This window comes from Aythya ferina (assembly GCF_964211825.1).
Source record: "Aythya ferina genome assembly, chromosome: 2".
Taxonomy (NCBI): Eukaryota; Metazoa; Chordata; class Aves; order Anseriformes; family Anatidae; genus Aythya; species Aythya ferina.
In genome coordinates, this window is record NC_140297.1 from 63,535,685 (window position 1) to 63,556,751 (window position 21,067).

At 37.5% G+C, this 21,067-nt stretch overlaps 1 protein-coding gene across 1 annotated transcript in view; it reads left to right on the forward strand.

The window, feature by feature from the left end:
• The window catches only part of EPDR1 (ependymin related 1), a 33,716-nt gene extending 21,561 nt beyond the window's left edge, over positions 1 to 12,155 (forward strand). The window contains exons 2-3 of the mRNA XM_084509373.1: positions 6,407 to 6,615; positions 9,602 to 12,155. Of these exons, the coding sequence (XP_084365499.1) occupies positions 6,407 to 6,615; positions 9,602 to 9,792 (400 nt within the window). The 3' untranslated portion in view covers positions 9,793 to 12,155. The remainder of the gene's footprint in view (positions 1 to 6,406; positions 6,616 to 9,601) is intronic.
• The last annotated feature ends 8,912 nt before the right edge of the window (positions 12,156 to 21,067 follow it).

Sequence of the window (21,067 nt, forward strand, 5' to 3'; positions counted from 1 at the left end):
CAGCTTTAAATCTGTTCCATTTTAAAGCATACAGTCCTTCTCTGCCTGAGGTGAAGGTAGCGCTATCTGTAGGCTTACCTTCCTATAGCATTACCATTTATTGTACCACAGATCAATGGATATATGTTTAAAATACCATTTGCTTTATAGCCATGGAGCAATTAACATTTGTCTCTAATGCTGCCTTTTCTCTCATACAGACATTCCCCCTTTTTCCCCTAATTCTTTTATTTTGCACACTTGCAGTCAACTCCACCTGGACTTTTCATGCCCCGACTCTTTGTATTTGAATCCAGTCACTAATTTATGCACTCAGCAAACAATATTGTTTGTGATTTATAGCTGCTGAAGGAAAAAGACCCACACAAAGAATTCTGGAAGAAATGAAGTTATTTTTACATTGGAGGTGGGGAGGAAGAATGAAGTGCAATGCCAGAACTTCAGGTTGCATTTATTTTCAGTGAAGTGAATCTCCATCTTCCACAAAGTTTATTTAAAAATAAGCTATACCCAGGTCTTTGGATAAAGATGTTAGAAAGTTATAGTGTACTTAAGTTTCAGACTGTGTTGTCTGATTAGCCTAGCTGGCCTGATTTCCAAAATCCCTTGAAAATAGACCTAGTGTTTTTTTTTTATTTTATTTTTTACATTGGACAGATATCTGAAAGACCTGAATCATCCCTTTTAAGGAAATCATTGCAGATGGAAGGTGGAAATCATTACATCTTGGGGAAGTAATCTGGTACAAGTGAGTATCCTCACAAATTTTTTCCAGAGAGTATTCCACCACAAAGTAAAAGTTTGCTCTATCAGAAAAGGGACCTACTCCCTATCTGTTTTAAAGGGCAATCTGTTCTTCAAACTTCTTTGTTACTACTTTTTATATGGGAATTCATACTGAAGAGCAACTAACTGGCCAAGTATGTGGGTGATAGTTTTTTCAGTCTTAACGAAGAGTAACATAGTTCTCTTGAATTTCATGTATCCCTGTTCATATAGTACATGAAGATTCTTCTCTGTTTATATATAGAAGTAAAGATGTGTATGAAGCTGCAATGCCCAATCCTAGCTGAAAAAGCATTTTTTTTTTTTTTTATTATTATTATTATTATTCCAAAATAAATGCCTGGAAAAGGGAGATTGTTTAAGCTTAGTTATTTGTGATCGTGGACTTCATTCTTTTATGACTTTCTTATATGTGCAATAGATATTATATTGGGGCAGAGCTAAGATACAATTTAATACCTTGTCTTTGAGCCTATTTCAGAGAAACATGTAAAAACGCCAGATAAATCTGACAATTAGAAGTAAAATTAAAAACAGAAACACAGGTATGTCTTTTCTGTATTTTTTTTTCTTTTTGGGAATACTCTAAATTATTGTAACCATGATTTTTCTGGCTATCTCTACATGTTAGATTTCCTTTTTTTTTTTTTTAATTTTACATTTTTCCAAGCCTAGAGAGTGCCTTAATATAACTGCATGCTCAAAAGAACATTTTCACATCTCAGTTCTAAGAAGCCACTCCTTCAACTGAGTTATTTACTTCCCTTCTGTATATAATGCAAAGAAGATGAGAAGTATAATAAATAAATGATAATGTACCTCAATCATTTCTTTCCTTTTTCTTCCTCTGCCATTCCTAAGGTCTTTAATAAATATTGAGATGGAAGTCCTGGCATTCCTCATTCTTTAGGGTCTTCTCCAAGCCCTGCTGTGATTTCCTAGTAACCTGTATTATTGTTAACCTACCTCATAAGCCTCTTTATGGAAGCCAAACAGGAAAATAATCCCTGACCTCAAGTATATTTTGATGTCGTGTGTCTCTACTAGGATATACCATGTTCCCTAGAAGGTGATATCATTAATTGGAAAGCATTGTGGTATTCTGGCCACATTTTCCATTGTTTAGGGAGACACACAAATGCTCTCTATTAGAGACAGTACATCTTTTAGCCCCTTGTAAAACACAACTCCCTTAAACACAATGCTTTATTGTTTTCCCGAATTTTAACTTAAATTAGAATGCATTCTTCTCAGGGGTACCACTTGATGGATCAGGCTGTTTATTATGGAATGTCAAACTGAAAAAACAAACAAACAAACAAACAAAAAAGAACAGCCAGGGAAACAATGTTCTTGCTGAAGAACTTATTTCCCTTAGTATTTGCCAAGTAGCTAATCTAATTTATGGAAAAACAGTTAAAAGAATAAGACATTGCACAATTTTTAATAAGTTTTGTAGTTAAAGTCACAGAAATATGTAATTCTTCAGTTAATATAGCTTTGACTTCCAAATTTTGATTCCTATATGTAAGATCTTCTTTCCACATGAACTTCATCATTAACAGGATGTAAACTGCCTAATTCTCTCTGCTTTGGAAACTGGTAATACTGTCAGAGTTCCTCAGATACCTTGCTAATTACATACCTGATACAGAGGGCTTGGTCATCTTGAAAATAAAAAAGGCTTTTACAATCTGTGAATGATTTAAGTCAGTCTAAAAAATACTGCTTTTACACAATATCAGATTACATTTGCTGTCACATGTATTTGCACAATACTATATTTATACAATATACCATAATCCAGCATCACTGCCAAACATGTGAGATCAAATATGGTAAATTACTGTTGTTGTAGAGGTCTGATACACCAGAAGAAAAACAGAAGTCTGAAATTACCGAAACTTCATGGGAAAGAGGAAAAGATTTCCCAGAAATATACTGAAAAACGAATGCTTCTCAGTCTTTAAGTGAGCTAGCCAGAGCTTTCCAAAAGCAGATGAATGTTCTTGACCTGAAGAGTGTTTATCAACTGTCCGAATGTCTGCTTAGCAGTTCTGCTCCTTTGAAAAGTTTCTTAACCTGAAGAGATGAGAAGATGATATTTGTTAGTCATCCTTCTACTAGAGGTTCCCATTCACTCAGTACATCTTTCTTGGATAACAACTCCATAGAAAGCAGTATTGTCACAAAAATGTTGTGGGCAATGTTATCAAGAGGGTATAAGATAACTAGAATTACAGATTTGTACCTATGTTCACAAGAACAGGGGATTTGTTTGGGATATTTCTAGTGGAATTTCATCTAGTTAGAAGTGTTTCTAACTTCTTTCAGAGTGTTTAAAAGCATCTTTTTACAAATAGAGATGGTAAAGAATTAAATAATACAACATTGGCAGACAGATGTTCCACACATTCAGTTAATCTTAAAAAAAGAAGGCAAAGTTAGCTTTGGAATAATTGCAGTGAGCTCAACTTGATATTATAAATATCAAATACTGTTCCCTGCTGAGCAATACAACGGTTCTGATACAAATAATGCATAAAATTTTGCTTCCATTTTTTCAATTGCTTCATAATAATTACTAGGTAGTATAAATCCTGGCTAATGTGAGTGGGAGTTTTAAGGACACAATAACTGCAGCTGGGAAAACTGAGTCAACAGGTTAAAATACCGGACACATAAAACCCCATATGTCTTTGCAGGAAAGGAACATCTGTTTTACAAGAGCTATTGTTCCATTGTTTTCTGAATTGTGTTTCTGTTCTTTGTTAATACAATGCCTAGCACAACTGATTCTTGATCTCTTGAGTAGTGGCTCTTTGGTGTTACAGCAATCAAAAAGTAAGGAGTAAGAGGAATGGAATCTTAAGGCTCCGGTACTGTAAGTTGCTTGTCCAAAGCCACAGAGTGAAATGATGCAGAGCCAGTTTTAGAGCACAAGGAATTTCTTTCACCCTGTCTCAGCCTCAGACCATTATTTTGCTTCTCTCTAGCAAATGATCTTGTCTGATGTGCTTCAATATGTCATGCATGCTGATACCAGCACTTCTGCTCCTCTGTCTCATTACAAAGGCAATTAGGCAGCCAGCTTCCTTCTAGACTTGAGAATTGAGAGAATCCTGTGGAAGTGTAGAAGTAGACACCACGGGTAGTGCAGATATGTTGGATGGCATGCTGACTTGCATGCTTCAGAAATTACAACTGGGAAGAGCACTGGGCATTTTTTGGCAGGACTCAGTGCAGAGGCACCTGAAGAAGAGCAGATAGCATGGTCTCAAGTCTAATGACTTTTTTCTCACCAAATTTATCCATTTTCAGGCCCAGACAAAGAGAGCATTACGGAGCATGAGAGAGTCTTAGTAAGGGCATAGTGTACAAAGTGCATGAGGCATAGGATGGGGTATAAAAACATGTGTTTTTACACACATGTTGCCATCTGCATGCAAGAGGCAAATTCAAGACTAGGCTTCTTTGGATTGTGGCCCTACTTCTGCAAGTACTGAGGTCATCTTACTGAAGCCACAGTGGCTATTCATGAGCTGGAAATTAAATGTTTGCATTTGTCAGATTGAGGTTTGAACTACTGCTTCACTTGTGTAAAGGCGGTATGTCTCCCTCATGCAACTACATCAATTCTCAGGTTACAAAATTTAGAACAAAAGATACTGGCTCCATGAAATAATTTCTAAAGGAAATGATAAGGAAAAAGAAAATGTGGGAAATAAATGTTTAAAAATATATATATAAAAAAAAAAAAAAAAGAAAATCATAGGAGATACGTTTTAATTGAAGATTTAAACTAAAAAATAAATGCAAATGTGTACATTATATTTCCAGTAGCTTGTACTGCTTAATTAACATTGGGGTTTTGTCCTTTCACAAAATGACGGCATTGTCATTCAAATATTTTAAATGTTGTTAGGCTAATCTGTAAGGCATTCCGTATCCTGCTTTCATGGGAGTGAACAGGCCACCAGTTGAACAGTAGTTGAGTCATTACAGTCTGGCTGCAAACAAAAATCAGTGTATGTTATTGTTCTTGTGACTGTGTTCTCTAGACTGAGTATGATGTAAAAATTATGGATGTGCTTATGTGATAACAGGCTTTGATTTATATAAGGAATCAGGTAGTTCTTCAGTAGTATGCTCTGCACTGTTGCTGACATGCTTTTAAGTGAAGTGATTCCTATCTAATGTAGTTGTACAGTTCAATAATTAACATTTTCAATTGTTTTGATGTCAACTCTGTTTTATGTAAACTTTACTTTCCCCTGAAAAGACAAGGGCAAGGAATTGCAGATGGAAGGAGACACTATTACATATGGACAAGATGAAGCTGTGCCAGGGAATTAATCCCATCCTTTTCTTTTCTCTAGAGTCACTGAATGATAGTAGACTGTAGCCAAATATTTCAGCTGAGATATTCATGGGATGCTTCTAATTATGAATGTACAGTTCTAGGGGATTTAGAGTGTGGATCCTGACTCTCCTTGGCCAAAGGTACAGAGCACTCCTGAGAATGCTCTGAATTGTGCTTTGAACAACTCATTGTGTGATAGGTAATGTTAAGTACCCTGGAAAGTTAAGCCTTTTGCATTTTTGGTTGCATATTCAAAATCAGTTGATGTTTGTGATAATTTCAATTTCTCTCTGTTTTTATCTCATTATAAGGTAAGGATGATATCACTTTCTTTTATAGGTGAAGTCACTGTATTTGTGGTAGAAGCAACTATCGTAACTATGAAGTAAATGGAAAGGTTCATGAAGATGTTTACCATCTCCCCCTCAGAGCAGGGCTTTGTCACTCTAAATGTATTATACTCTAAATATAAAGGATCAGTTTTAAATCAACTGATTTTGTTGACCTCACCTTCTGGCCTCTCAATTTCACTGATCTCCAGACCTCTTCTTATCCCTGCCTTATTTTTTTCTCTCCTCTCCTTCCTGCTTTAATTACTGCCGTGGGTCTGGTGACTTCCAAAGAGAAACTTTGCCATTAGGAGGGAGAGCTTCTCAGTTCTGCATTTGGAACCACGTGTTCTCTGCTTCAGCAGCATATCACACTAAGCTACTTGTGTTTCCATTGAGGAGCATCTTTGAGAGTGGCAAATACCACATCTAACCAGCACAAAGAAAGGCTCTACCACATTCATTCAGCCTATGCAAACAGATTTTTTAAAAAGGCTTATAACTCAGCCAAATACGGGCAACTTCTTGTAAAAACTTCTCCCCTGCCAAATTTCAAGTTCTTTCTCCAAAACATGGAGGCATTAGAGCTTTTTAATGAAAAGGTTATTAAAAAACAAAACAAAACTGGTAATAATAAGATGTTTTTCTCTCAGTTGTTCTCAGAAAAGTTGTTCTGTTGTTCTCAGAAATGGCTGAGCCGGTTCAGCCTGATTTATTTATTTTGGAAAGAGTCAGCTGAGACGAATTTCCAGCATGGGAAATTTCAGCCCAACTGGTTAGCCTTTCTCAAAGTTTTGGCAAAGTTAAAAGCAAGTGAAAATGGTCTTATACTGAAAGTCAAAGGCAAGCTTATCTATCAGCAGTGCTTCTTGTTTAGTATAGGAAAAGATTATCTACATTAACTTTTTTTTTTTTTATTATGTTTCAGATTCTTTGAGTATATATTGCTCTATAAAGATGCAGTGATGTTTCAGATTGAGCAAGTTACAAAGCTTTGTTCGAAGATTGCTCTGACAGAGCCATGGGATCCGTATGATATCCCCGCCAATTCAACATATGAAGATCAGTACTACATTGGGGGACCTGGAGATCAAATTATGGTACAGGAATGGTCTGACAGAAAACCAGCCAGGAAATGTATGTGCATACTTTTGTTTCATCTTAATAATAATCACTGTCTCTGCTACCCAGGGAAAAGTAAAATTGTTCATGTTTCACCCCAGCCTTCCATATTTCTATGAAGTTTGTTGGAAGACATAATAAATATCCCCTATGTACAGCATATTGTTTTATTATCAAATTTATTTTATTAAGAAAATGTTTTGTATCTAAGTAGGATCAAATATGTCCAAGGGACTTGTTTGCATTTTATTCTGTACCATACAGATTTTGGCACGGAAGAGCGTTATTTTGCATCTGAATCCAGCAGCCTGTATGCAAAATTTATCCATAGAAGAATCAGTAATATAATTAGAAACACAAACTAGCATTCATTGTATCTCTGGTAAAAGGCATAATAGAAGCAAAACAGGTATCAAAGTGTGTCTGCATTCTAATATTTAATATTGTCATAAAATACATCCAAAACATGGCTCTGCAGCAATGGACATTGTAAATATGCACCTAAGTTTTGTTATCCACAATGCTAGTAAGAAACATCTGCTCCTGAGGCTTAGTTCTGCACTTGGCAGCTGAACACCTGCATCGTAAAAGAAAGTAGGCTGAATTTTCCAAGGTAGAGTATGTTAGCTTTTGGATGCATAGCAATTTATTAGCAAATTGGCTTCAGTTTCATCTATGGTTTAGAGATGACCCAGACAACTATAAAAATAATGTAAAAAAAGCCATGAAGTTTATGGCATTATTCAGCTAATGCAATACTTATGGTTATAGCCACCTAATATATGGGCTGGTTATGAACCTGAGCATTTTGGCAGGGGAAAATATTTCTTTCTTGAATAAAAGTAGAAAGAAAATGAAGGATAAGGTCATTAGACCTCTATAACTAGGTCACTATATCCTCTGGTATTCTACAAGAGACAAATTATCACCCAGTCCAAGAATTTTGTTTTTCTGATCCAGTATTTTGGAAACTTTTATGGAACTTAATATCCAGATACCTTCAGTTAATGATGTGTGATTTTTATCCTGTAGTATTTTGTATTTCCAGTGCTTTTCTGTATGATCATTCTGAAAAAAAAAGTCTTAAATTTGTCTGCCCATCTACCTTTCAGACAATACTAGTTTGGATTCTAGAAATTATAATTGTTAAAATTGTGAAGATTATAGCAGAGATACATAATACCTTGGTAGCATTATATTTTACCTTATTTTTTAATTCAAAATTCTGATAAATGACTTGTTGAGGAAAAGAACCCTCCATTACTGGAAAATCAAAACCAAACTCATTGAGATCAGGATGTTTTTGGTATATTAGGATGACCCGGAGAAGTATGTTCAAATATTGCTTAGTTTGACACCTTTTCTTTTTTTTTTTTTAGATACTGCACAGACATTTCATGTCAGAACTTGTCTGTTTCCAATAATGCCATTGTGGTACACTATATGAAATGTACTGGAAGGATAGAAAATAAGTATGTTTGATTGCTGCTGAGTGAGAGAAAATAAGCCTCCTTGTGACTAGAAAAATTTCATACAGATGGTACTCGGAGGAACCATATTTTAACCTCATGAGTTTCTGCTATCAAGAGATCTGAAATACATGAAACAATTGGATGAAGTGCTGTATGATGGAAGGGGTAAAGAAAGATCACAGAAGGGGGGTGTATGTGATAAATAAATTTTAAAGTGAGGTTTTAAAAGTGAAGTGTGTTCAAAGGAAACTGCAGAAACAGAAGTAGATAGAGGTGATAGCAAAGGACAAGGGTGGAAAAGAGTGACAGAACAACTCTTGAGATAAGCGCATGGAATTAAACTGATTTCTTTTAAAAAAATGGACAGACTTGCTACATCACATACATGGAGGAGATCAGCATTAAGTGCATTCTTGAAGTAATGAGTGACCCAGTAGAAATGTTTGAGGGGAATTGGAATTACAAAAGTTTATAGTTACCATGATACTGATGTTATGAGCAGATGCTGGTAAACAGAAGGAATGAGTTAAGAGATGGGTGAGAGAGGAGTTTTATTTGGAAATATTACTGTTCTACCAAGATAAACTCCAGTGCTTGTGACAATATGACAGAAAAAGCATCATGTTTATTTAAATTAAAATGTGGTGAGTATCATCAGTATACAAATGGTGCTTAAGATTTCAGATGGCTGTGAAGGCAGGATGTAACCACAGCAGAAGACAAGCAATTCATTGTGTAGGTGGGTGCAGAACCAGGCACAGGAAGGAACTGAATGTCTTAAATAGTTGTAGGAGCTCAGTATTTTAGAGTGTTGAAGACTGTGTTGAGGCCCAACAATGTGGACCACAAGTTCTCAGTATTCATACCTTTCAACTTCTTAAAAGCAGAATGTAAAACAATTTGTCCCCATGCTACCCAAGCTGGAGGCACCAAAATTTGCTTTCTAGGAGAACAACTCACTGAGCATTACATTGGTTTGATGGTGAAGCGAATAAGTGCTGACATAAAAGTAGCATGAAAGGTTAGAAAAGATCGGATTTGTGCAAAACAACTAAATTTGTGACTAAGCAGAAGTGACATTCCTTCAAAAGAGGTAAACTTGAAAGGTGTTGGTAGCATGATTTGAAATGTGCTCAACACCAAAATGTTAAGGTTTAAGATCACTGTGGTGTTCAAATTATGCTAGCTTTGTGGCCTTTCTTGTATTGCCACGCATCCTCTGATAGGGAATGCTGCCATGGTAAGCAGACTGCATAGAAACCTAAAGTTGCTTAGCTACTATTGGCCTGTAGGATAGCACAGGTCAATCTATTTCACTGCAAGTACCACTGGATTTTCCAAAATTTCTTCAGGATCTGTTAAATTGTTTCTCAATTCTTCATTAAGATTGTCAGAAAGATAGGCCCGATCAAGAAATATGGGCAGTTCCAGCCTGTAGGTTTTGCTTGAGATATGGCCAATCTAACATCATTGTGACACTTTCATTCATGCTTGTCATCTAAAATAGTCAAATTTCTGCTTTGTTTCAGTGGAATCTTGGGTTGGCGTTTACACAGTCAAAGACTGTTACCCAGTACAGGAAACCTATACAAAGAACTACAGCGTGACAACCTCCACTCGGTTTTTTGATCTACAGCTAGGTATTGCTGACCCATCAGTGTTTACCCCACCCAGCACCTGCCAGACAGCTCAGACAAGGAGAATGAAAGATGAATGCTGATTATGGAAACTGGCTGCCCCGGGCAAACAAATATAGCCAGGAGGATGGTTATTAATAGTCCACTGCTGACGTCTAGCCTGATTTTTCAAGCTTATTGTTGCTCTTTTGCAGAATTGTAAGTTTTCACTTGAAAGAGAACATAAACATTTAACTGAATAAAATATGTAACACAAAAGATCTCTTTCATCATGTTAATCTGTTCAGTGATGCACTAGAAGTACTATATAGTTACCACTAAGATAATATTTATAGATACTATTTATTTAAACTATGGCTGATTTTCCTTTTGCAAAGGTTTTATTATTTATTTTTTCAAGAAGACAAAGCATAAGCAGACTGCAATAATGGTAACATCATGAAGAAAAAGCTAGATTTTGTTGTTACTTCTGGGGACTCGAGAGAAGGGGAAATATGTCCTGGGTAAGACCAAAAAATATTCCATTTTGTACAATGTACATCAAAAGTATGGAAGTCCATTCCCTTGGTTTTGTTGCCTGATGTCTGAGATGATTTTTTGCTTTCTGCTAGAGTAGTTCTATTCACATAATGCTGGCTGACATGCAAAAAAATCCTTTTCTGTTTCTTGGGAGAAGGGCATGAAAGGAAGGGAAAGAGGGAGAGGGACAACCCCAAAAAATAAGCCAAAGTTTTCTTGCATTTACTACACTTTTGGTGAAGTATTCCAGAAGGGTACAATTAGACATTTTTCAATGATATTTTATTTTAGCACTCATTTTTTTGAGGTAATACTAGTTTTAACCTATGCAAAAAGATTGAGAGATACTGCACTCTAAATGGCTTTAATATTTTGTAAATATTTTCAAAAGTCTTTGTATACTCAAAAAGTATGGAAATACCATTGTAATTCCATACAGAAGTGGAAAAAAGTGTTCTTAGTACATAATTAGGAAAGCCTAAATTAGTATTCAGATAGTGCCTCACAATGTTGGGAAAGACAAAGCTGACCAGTGCAAGGAGATGGAAGGAGAAATTGGAGAGAAAGGTTTTAGATGTCTTATGTATGGTGTGATGGGAAGGCACTGAGATCTAAGCTGAAGTGCCAATCTTGCTTTATTTTGCACCTCCTCTATTGATAACTACCATATTTGCTGTTCAGTCAGCATTTCAAACCTTGTCATCTCCACATCCTTTTCTGGTGGGCAGAGTGAAAGTTTCTGTAAGGGAAATAAATAACCAAAAATGTGCAAGAGGTGCACATGTTTTGCTTTAACAAATTCAGACCAAATCTGCATGCACCTGCAGGTCATCAGAAGCATGGAATGGTGATGGATTTTGTGCATTTATAAAATGAAATTAATTATTCCATTCTATAAGTCTAGGCATGCATTTTATGCATCCTTTACATCCTTTACTTTGCATATTTAAAGCCAGGTTCCTGTCCTCTTGCACGTGCTGGGTAGTAGTTTGTTCCAGAAGTTGTCTAGCTGAAAATAGTGCAACACTGGGAGGTTTAGTGTGGTTTTGGGCAGAGCTACCAAGTTCTGCTTCTTCCTTAGAGGCTGCTGGACTCTTCCCCACAAACAGTGCACTTTTCCAGGGCACCTTTTAGTGAGGAAAAATTATCCAAGTTAACAATGATAGGAAGTCTTGCATAAATAGGATACACAACTTACTACTGTCTGATAGTACCATAACTGAGGAAAACTAAAGGCTTTCACCATCTCTGGAAGAGAGATGCTGGGCAGGCTTTTAGTGCTTTATAAGCTCATAGCTTTTTATACATGTGCAAGTAATACCATGGCTATTTTCCTTTTACAGTTGTGGTCAGGCTTGTTTTTTAGCCTTGTGCCTAGTGAAAACATATACACTAAAATTTAGATAGTTCATTAAAAATTTTGTCTCAGAAAAGACCATTAACTGAAATGTGCTAGTGGGAAAAAGGAGGGTGTTTCCTTGAACTTAAGATGCATTTAGTCTGTACCGGTCTTCTGTATTTTGTGACAACCTAAAAACCAACTGCATATTGTTCTCATTAGGGCAATGATTAACATGTATTTCTTAATATCTGTTTTTTGCTGGAATCTGGAAGACATAATAAATATGGCTTGCAAACATGAAGCTGTGGTACCATATTGTTTGGGATTACTTTGTTGTGGTAGACAAGACAGCTGAGTAATCAGAGTGCTTATATTACATTTTGCTGACAATGATATAATTTCTAGCAATAATATTAGATGTTCCTTTAAAAATGAATTAGAAGTCTGTTACACAGAAATGCTTTAAAAATGTTGCAGTGACGTCCAGGGTGATTTTATATGGCTAAATATGTACCTCTAAAACAATGCTGTTGTCTTTGTCTTTATGCTCTGAAAATTTAATAAAGAGTTGTCAAAAATGACAAATTACAGATTTTTTTGATTACTTCTTGTAAATTAGCCATGAACCAAATACGATGCACAAAATGCTTGGGCCTGATTTGTTACCATTTGCTGCACTTTGTTGTCATGTACCTCAAGAAACATTTTGTCTTTATGTGACTATACCAACGATTCAGTTAGAATGAACATAAAATGACTTTAAAGTAGATATATACTGTGCTGTTACAGTAAGTAAAAATGAGGCTTTCTTATGTCTAGTAGTCTGGAGATATTTTTAATCACAATTATTATGGTAGAAAATTTATAATAAATTGGTATTTATATGAGATACATTATAGTAGGTAACAGTAACAGGACCTCAGGGTTGGATAGCCTGTCAGACAAAGCTGTTTTTGTGAGTTTTCGAGTGCTTCCTGGTTTCAGCTGGGCCAGAAACAGTGCAAATATAGATCTGCCTGCCATACTTTTTTTTTGTATTTCTGCTTGGAGGCTTAGCTGAAAGCAGGATGTGTAGAAATACAACATTGTTTTATTTAAAGTTATCCAAACATCCCTGAACCTCAAAACAGGTTTAGTTTGAGTTTTGGGAGGAGATCTGGGCCTTTGGTTCAGTTCCTATTTTAACAGTTTGCTTAACTCAAGTATTAGGGCCAGATTTTGCTGCCTAAAGCCATGCTGCACACTGTGAAAGTACTGCCATTTACCAGGTCATGCCAACAGGCTCTTTCATGAAGCTTGTAGGAAAAAATACAACAATCCAGTCTAGAGGTAAGCTGTAACAAAATGTGAACAAGGCATCTCTGAAACACATTCAGGTGACCAACAGTGTGAGCAGCCTTGGCTTAGAAGCAATTGTCAGTGTCCCAAAATCCAGACAGATGAGAGGCCTCAGAATGGCTCTTGCATCACATTTGTCACAAGCTGGTGCCTGAGGTTAGCTGCAATGCTTTCCCACATGGCAGAAAGGCATGTAGTGAAATCTTCAACTGATACTTAACTGTGGGAAATAAAGATTTAAAAAAACATCACCCAGATGCCACTCAAAAAGTTAGAAGCCCCGAGTGTAAGGATATTGAAGTCTCTGTTAGTTAACCTTCCAGGAGACTGCATGTACAGCATGGGCTTGGTCACATACAGATTTAATCTTCACATCTGCATTTACGCACATGAACAGATTAACTGAGTTTTGAAGACTTTTAAAGTATGTCTGAACATTTACTTCCTTTAAGCAGAAGGGGCAAAGGTTGCAATCTAGGAAGCAGTCCCTGTGAACCACCAGAAAGGCCATCCAGGCCCACCTCTCACTGCTGACTTCTGTACTTAATCCTTTCTCCTACAATAAACTAAAACTTCTGGCATTTGTTGATCCAGTCTCTTCTGACAGTCTTAGTGACCCATGGTCTCTTTTGAAAGCCATTATCCTCATTAAAACAGCACCAGATGTAGAATAAGAGGTTGCTATGAAACTGCTGGGGTACATTTCCAAACTTGATTAGTACACACTAATTTAACATGCTCTAGGGCAAAGATTCATGCAGTTCATTGTGGCCCTTTCATCAGAAATCCTGAAGCTGTGTGCTGAATGAAATAATGCACGTAGTTACAGTACAGTATTTCATTTGAGGTGAGGACAAAAGGCCCAGTAGAGTGCATTTTTCAGGCATGAGGGAGTGGCAGCTGGCCTGCCTGCTGAGCTGCAGGAATATATATCCCCCTCCAAAAGGAGACTCTGAGCACCTCAGAGGACAACACAGTTACTCTTCCTACAACCCCCTACCCATGGGAATCAGATTCAGGCTCAGCATCTTCCTGCTTTGCCAAGAGGGACAAAAAACACAGTTTTGGTCCTGTTTTTGTCTTCCTGACTGCTCCTGTAGGCCCACACCATCGCCTTACACAACAGGGCCCACACAGGCCTATGGACATTGCTACAGCAACGCCAATGTCAGGGAGGGTCCCCAGTGCCTTCCTTCCCACATGTGACAAAATCACATGTGTTATACATGTGTTTGAATGTGTGCACTCATGTGCTTGCTAAGTGTATTGGGTTCCTGCTCAGGAACTCAGCTCACAGCCATCACTTTTAACTGGGCTCAGAACGGGCTTCAGTGAAGCTGGGCCAAGGGGAAGGAGAGGAAAATTTACTAGGATTGTTCTGTACCCTGCAGGGCTTTTTCCCAAGTTTGTCCAACTCTGATAAACAGCTCTGGTGTTCCTGAAACAGTGGTAGCTGAGTTGCTGGCATTGGTGTCACACCAAAGGGAAGGTCAAGTTTCACCCCCGTGCTAAAATTATCCTGCAGGCCGGGCCAGGGACTATCATTTTCACTGGAGCACACATTCCCATGGCCCCCATCTCTCACTGGACAGTGCTCCTCAGCCAGTCCCGCAGTGTTCCCTCTCTGTCCCCACATTCCCCAGGAGAAGCAGGGGCCTCAGGGCACAGGACCTTCTTCACTTCCCTCTGTGTGAGCAAAGGTGTGCAGGCATCCCTGCTCCACTTCTGTGTTTCAACACTCATTTTTGATGTGGTTGCTTCAGATGGTTGTTTTTTTCTTCATCTGAGAACTGCTTCTGTTAATTTGATGGGACAATTTGACACTGGGATGCCTAGCGTGCATTTTTTTTACCACTCTCCTGGTGCCAGCTAGCGGCCCTTCCTTGTTGCTGCTATATCTCCTACTTAGCGCTTGTCAGCTGAGGCTTCTGTAGAAATAGATATCCTTGGTGCTGTTAGCATCTTGCACTAGTAAGAACACAGATGGCAAAGTAGTGGAAATCATGATGGGTGACAGCAGAGAGCCTGTCACTGGTAGCCCAAGTACCATGATACAGTTGAACATCTAGGTATGGGGCTCTGGAGGTGCTTAAACCCAATAAATACCCCACACCTCTCCAAAGCAGATGTGGGAGTTTTGCAGGGCATTGCATTAATTTATAAAAGCAGCATCTTGTGCTACATGACCAGAAGCCTATATGCATGACTGTGGCTCCCTCTTGAGCAGTTGTTTCAATAGAGAGACAGAAAAACAGATGCTTTCTCCTAATGCATTTCTACAGAAATGATATAAAAGTTAGTTATAGACAGAAAATGTAGACTTCTGAGTTAAAGAAATAGTGTGCAAAAAGTTGCAAAGACTTGTAGTGAAATAAAAACTGTATCTATAAAAAAGTCTAAGTTTTTCAGCCTTAGAACTTATACTTTTCAAATGGAAAGTGAAGAATTCAGAGGAAAGCAAGTACTTTCAAAGTTGTTTGGTGGGATGACAGCTAAAAATATATTTTTCCATCCAGTTAAGGTGTTTGATGGAAAAAATGCCTTAATTTTGAACAGAACAGGCTAGAAATAATCAGTAATTTCTTGGAAGATCTCAAAGTGAAGCCCACATGGCTACAAAAAACAGAAAATATGGTATTGTGCTTGCCACAGGACCCTTATGAGGCTCTACATGTAGCCCGTGTTTTGCTTTCTGCCCACAAATGCTGTTTAGCTTTGCACTTGTAGTAGATGAGGGAATTTTTAAATGAAATGAATTGCTAATTTTGGAATATCATTTAGTTTTGTGTTGTTATTACACCTTGGTAGCTGCAGGCCACCAGATGCCATTGACAAAGGAGATCAATGACAATGTTGTATTACTAACTGGTAAAATGATTTTACCCACCTGAAATTCCATCTCACTGAATAAAATGTATGTTTATTTGCTGATAAATTCTCTACTTTACAAGTGGATCTTCTCAGGTGAGCAAATCATGAGTTTGCATCATCAACATTTGATAATAAGAATACTTTCTCAAATCATTAACATAAGAAATAAAGCTTGTCAGAAGAACTGAACTGTGAATAAATAGTCCCAATTAACATTCTGCTTTGAAAGATGCTGCTTTTGTTGTGGACTGGAAGATAGGCTCTTGCCTAATGTATGCTACTTCTTCCAACCATACCAGCTGAGCTAATGAAAGCTACTGCTTCTTCCTACAAACCTTGTCTTATCAAAGTGATAGGGTTTGTTTACTTGTGTGTACACCCAGCATTCTGCAAATTACCGAGAAAGATTATGTTTTACGGTGTCCCGGATATTTTTGGTCAAATATGTTTGCTTGAACACAGAACAGCCTATGAGCAACAGTCAGCATCCCTTACCATGGGACAAATTTTACCAAAACCAATGACATTTTCCCTGTTTTCTGCCATCAGAGGCATCCTAGACTGGAAATCCCACTTAGGGTTCTATAGGGATCATCGCCTATGTAGGAGATAATGGGAGAAAAGCAGCAATGAAAGATGAAAAAGAAGTGAAAATAGACAAAACTAAAGTATTCTAACAAACTAATAACCCAGAAACCAGTCAACCCATCCTTAAATAAAGGGGAGCGTGGAGAAGACATCAATCTGTCTTTGCCTATCTTTCTTAGTATTTCTGTATATGGGCTTGTAGAAACAACATAGGGGATGAATTCTAAGTGGAAAGGTTCCTAAACATCAGCATCAGGCAATGAAAATCCAAAGTCGCAACCACCCTGACAGAGTACCCATGAGGTTTGCTCACATAGACACTGTTCACTCAGTGCCTCTGTGGGGACAAGTGCAAGATTTTTGGGTGCCCCACACAAGGAAGGATGCTTTGGGTGGCCTTTACACCAATGAGAATTTGACCTTTCAGGCTCACTTCAAGGAAGTACCAAACATTTGCACCTCCCATTGAAGTGTGAAGATTGAGTGTGAAATCATATCTAGTCAGTGGAAATTAACAGTCATCCTGTATGACCCTGTTCTTTTCTTTCCAATAAAAGTTTTCTTAACTGAGCTGCTGTATTTGGACATTAGAAGCACCTAACTCCCTTCCATTTAATTTCCACCTTGTGCTAGCTCATGCTGCCAAAATGATATTGCCCTTAGGATTTTTTTTTTCCAGCAGTTTCACTCTTACAGATGTGGATTAAAAGGAAAGAAGATCCCTATGGGAAACATCATAAGAAATAACCAGAGGGAGAAGTCCAGAATGGAACAAGGCAGGACAAGTTCCCATGCACCTGCTGCCTTTTCCATCATAAGAGACACTGGAGCTGCAATTGCAAAACAAGCAATCACAAAAACTAAGCCACAGAAAGCAAAGCACTGCTACACTTCAAAGATTGGTGCTAACATTGTGTATATTATAGCAGTGCTTGCATGATGTCAAATGTGTTGCTCACTAATGAAATGGCCCTCTCTGGAGGATCATTTTTAAGAGCAGAAGGAAATGTTGGATAATGCCTCCACAGCAAGTTGTGGCCCGGCCAGCCAAAAGCACCATACAAGAGTGGCCAAACACAATACATTTTTAAAGCTTTCTTCTTTATTTCTACAGCAGCTGCTTGAAACGTGGCTGTCAAAGGGCTTTAGAAGAGGAAGACATATGTGGCGTCTGTTTGGTCAGGTGTTTCAAGCACTACAATGAACTTTGGGCCACCTGAACCCAGGGGTGTTTGCAGAAGTGTTGCACTCAAGTGCTGTAAACAGCACTCACTTCATACTGAAAACCATCACACTGAAGTACCCTGTTGAGCAATAGGATTTAATAGGAAAACATTGGGATGAGATATAAAACCAAGATCTGGCAATTGATGGCTATAGTTAAAAAAAAAAAAAAAATTTAAAAAAAAAAAAAATCCAAGGGATTGTTAAAGAAAGAAGAAAGCCAAATAACACCTGCACTTCCAAAATATTTTCCATCTACATTGGCTAAAAGATGTGACCTTTCTTTTTGATGTGGCAGTCCATGCAATTATCTAGGAATTTGTTACTTCCAGTCTGGATTGTTGTTATATACAGCACAGTACAAGAATGCAATTAGTACAGTTATAGCTAATTATTTCAGGATGTGCTGTTTCAGCATTCATTTGCTTTCTGGGGCCCTTCACAAAGAAGAAAGCATGGTCTTAAAGAGCACTGACTTTATTTTCAAGCAGAACTGAAACCACAAGTTTAATTCTATATATTTTGAAATACTCACTACTTAAAGACTGTCTTTCCTATAAGCCCTCTGGATAGAGGGCACTCATGGTAAGGGGGCAGGGAAATTGCTCTTTAGCCTCATACTTCCTGCTGATCTCTCAGATCTATGTTTAGACACATTCTTTACACTGAGCTCACATCAAAATCCTAAGATGGAAATAGTCTGGCAGCTTTCTGCACTAATTGCACCAGTTTGGCAAACTGAGTAATTACCAAGTGTGTACTAGAAGATTGCTTTTCATAGTCTCTTTTATTGTTATTATTATTAATAATAACAACAAAAACAAAAGTTCCTTTGTATCTGCATAACCTCATAGAGGTTAAAGAAGAGGGGCAGTTCCTTTTGGAGTCAGATGGTCACCTTCACAGCCAGTTCATTAGAACAACCTTCCTCTTCTCTAAATACTTGCAGAGTTCATTAAAAAAAAAAAAAAAAAAAAAAAAAAAAACCACTTTTATTCATACTCCTGGAGAGTAAACTTCAATTCTAACAAGTATATCAGATGGTGACTATAAGCCAGGAAGATGATATAGGCAAATGTATTCTTATATATCAGGCAAGATATTTCTGTAGCAAGGGCAAGCATTGTGCAAAGCTCTGGTGATAACTCATGTAGCGCTATAAACATTTCTCACTACTCTACTTCAAGAAAGATAAATTTAGTCCAGGATGAAGACCAAGGCTAAGCAGTTGAACTGGGGAACAGACGGCCTATAGAGGAAGGAAAGAAGACTCTGAGCAAGACAAAGACTGAGAGGGCTACAGTCAGTTTTCATGAAGATCTCAGGAATTAAGACCAAAAGAGGAAAAAGTGCAAAGAAAAATAAGGTAAAGAACATGAAACAATTCACTGCTTCTTTCCAAGATACAGACCTCATCATAAACAGTGTAGTAGCAAATGTCACTGATACATTGGTGAAGGATGGTGAGAAAATCATGCAAGCTTTCTATGTCTCTGCAAAAAGTTATGTAGAGGAAACAAAACCCTATCTTTCACCTTGGGCATTACCACAACCAAATAAATGTATATGGTATAAATACCATTATTTACATAGTCTGAATGTACATATGAATTTTTTCAAAAATGTACAAAATGACAAGAATAGTACTTTTCTTCCTGTTCCAGTATTAAAAATATGAAATCCTAAAGGAGTAAGAGATTTGTCAGGGTTTTATATAAGATCTGAACGTCTTCCCACAAAATGAGGTAGACAAATAGCTCTCAAAAAGGTTAAAGGCACAAATGAGCTATGAAAGTTTTACCACACGGTCGAAGCACATATTGTATCCCATACAAACACAGCCAATAGGTGTGTTTAATAGAGGAGTTGCACAGCTTGGTTTCAGTCAGAAAAGGTGATGTCACGGTGATAGTAGCAATGGGCTATTTTTACAGTTTGGAAGAGTCGTAGCTTACCTCACTGAGCTTTGGGCATGGATCCAGATGTTCTAGGTTTGAAAATTACCAACCTTTCAACCACACTGGTGTAACCTCCGTTCACTTGTTTTTAAAACCCTGTATTATTTCCATTGCAGTCTATTGGCACCATCCATCCCAACCTATGTCTCTGGTTATACTTTCGCTTTCTTCCAGGCTGTGGCAGCCGAAATAATCCCTACCTCTGGAAAAGGATTTGTTTTCAGCCAGATCATGTCCCTGGTTCTTCTCACTGCATGGCCCTGTGAACGTTAGCTCTGTCACAGAGAAGGGCTGGCTAGTGGGGCAGTCTGTTGGCTGCAACATTGGTTTCTGCCATGGCCTGAGAGAAAAGCAGCAACAATAGGTTTGTATCTGGGAGCCGGCATTAGCCTTCCTCCAAGGCAGAATTACAGAGGACACATTTATGGCCAGTGAAACAAGTCAACTGGCACAATCCATGTAGGAATTAACAAACAAGTCATGTCCAGTATTTATTTGTTAGTCTTCCCATGCCATAAAACATCTGAAATATACTGGTGCTAAACTATTCTTTCAAAAAAAAAAAAAAAAAAAAAAAAAAAGATCATGAAAGAAAGGGATTAAACCTCTTCTCCAGTAGTAATTAAGACCTGACTCTATCTTTAATCCACATTTCTCTGTCTGGAGGAGGGACATCCAGGCTCATTCCTAGTATGAATTCCCAGCAGTCAGTAGCCTTCCACCAGTAGCAAACCTATTGCAAGTACTGGAAAACTATTCAGGTTTCATTTAGAATTAAATTTTCTTACCTAAGATGAAAAGGACGAAACCATGGCTATCACCTGCTCAAATCTGAGTTTCTTGATATTAAACTTGCTTTTGTCCATGCTCAATGGCTTTCTTCCCCAGCTTGGCTCCTTTAAGGTTCTTCACCATGGGAGTATGCATGCATGAGAGTGGTTTTCATGCAGAACTGACCAAACAACAAAACAGAGAATTTTTTTTTTTTTTTCAAGTAAGAAATATGGTTGTCATTGATATGCATAACACTTTTGAAAACACAGCGCAGTACCACACAGCTCTTCTGTATGCAATCAGTACTACTCCTAATTTTTCAAATTCTTACTCTTTGGGAGACAGTGATCACTTGGATTACATTCATGCTGCCATGAACCTTGAGTTTTCACATCCTAAGTGACACGTGGCATTGGTCAAGTCCTTTCTTCTCAAAGGCTAAGAGAAAAAACAATTTATAAACACGAGAGAAAATAGTTATAAACCATGTGTAGGAATTTTTTCTTTAATGCCAAAATAAAAACACTTGTGAAAAACCTTCACTACCCTCTTAAAAAAAAAAAAAATCACATTCTTAAAACTTTTAAGTTTGTTGTAGAGAGAGCCTTCTCTGTTCATTGATCAATTATCTGTTTTCCTGTTTCTGGCAAAAGTTAATATTTTATAGGTGTGGGTTGTTTTTTTTTGTTTTTTTTTTTTCCTTCTTCAATATCAGTTGCATATTTTCAGAATTACTGTATTGCC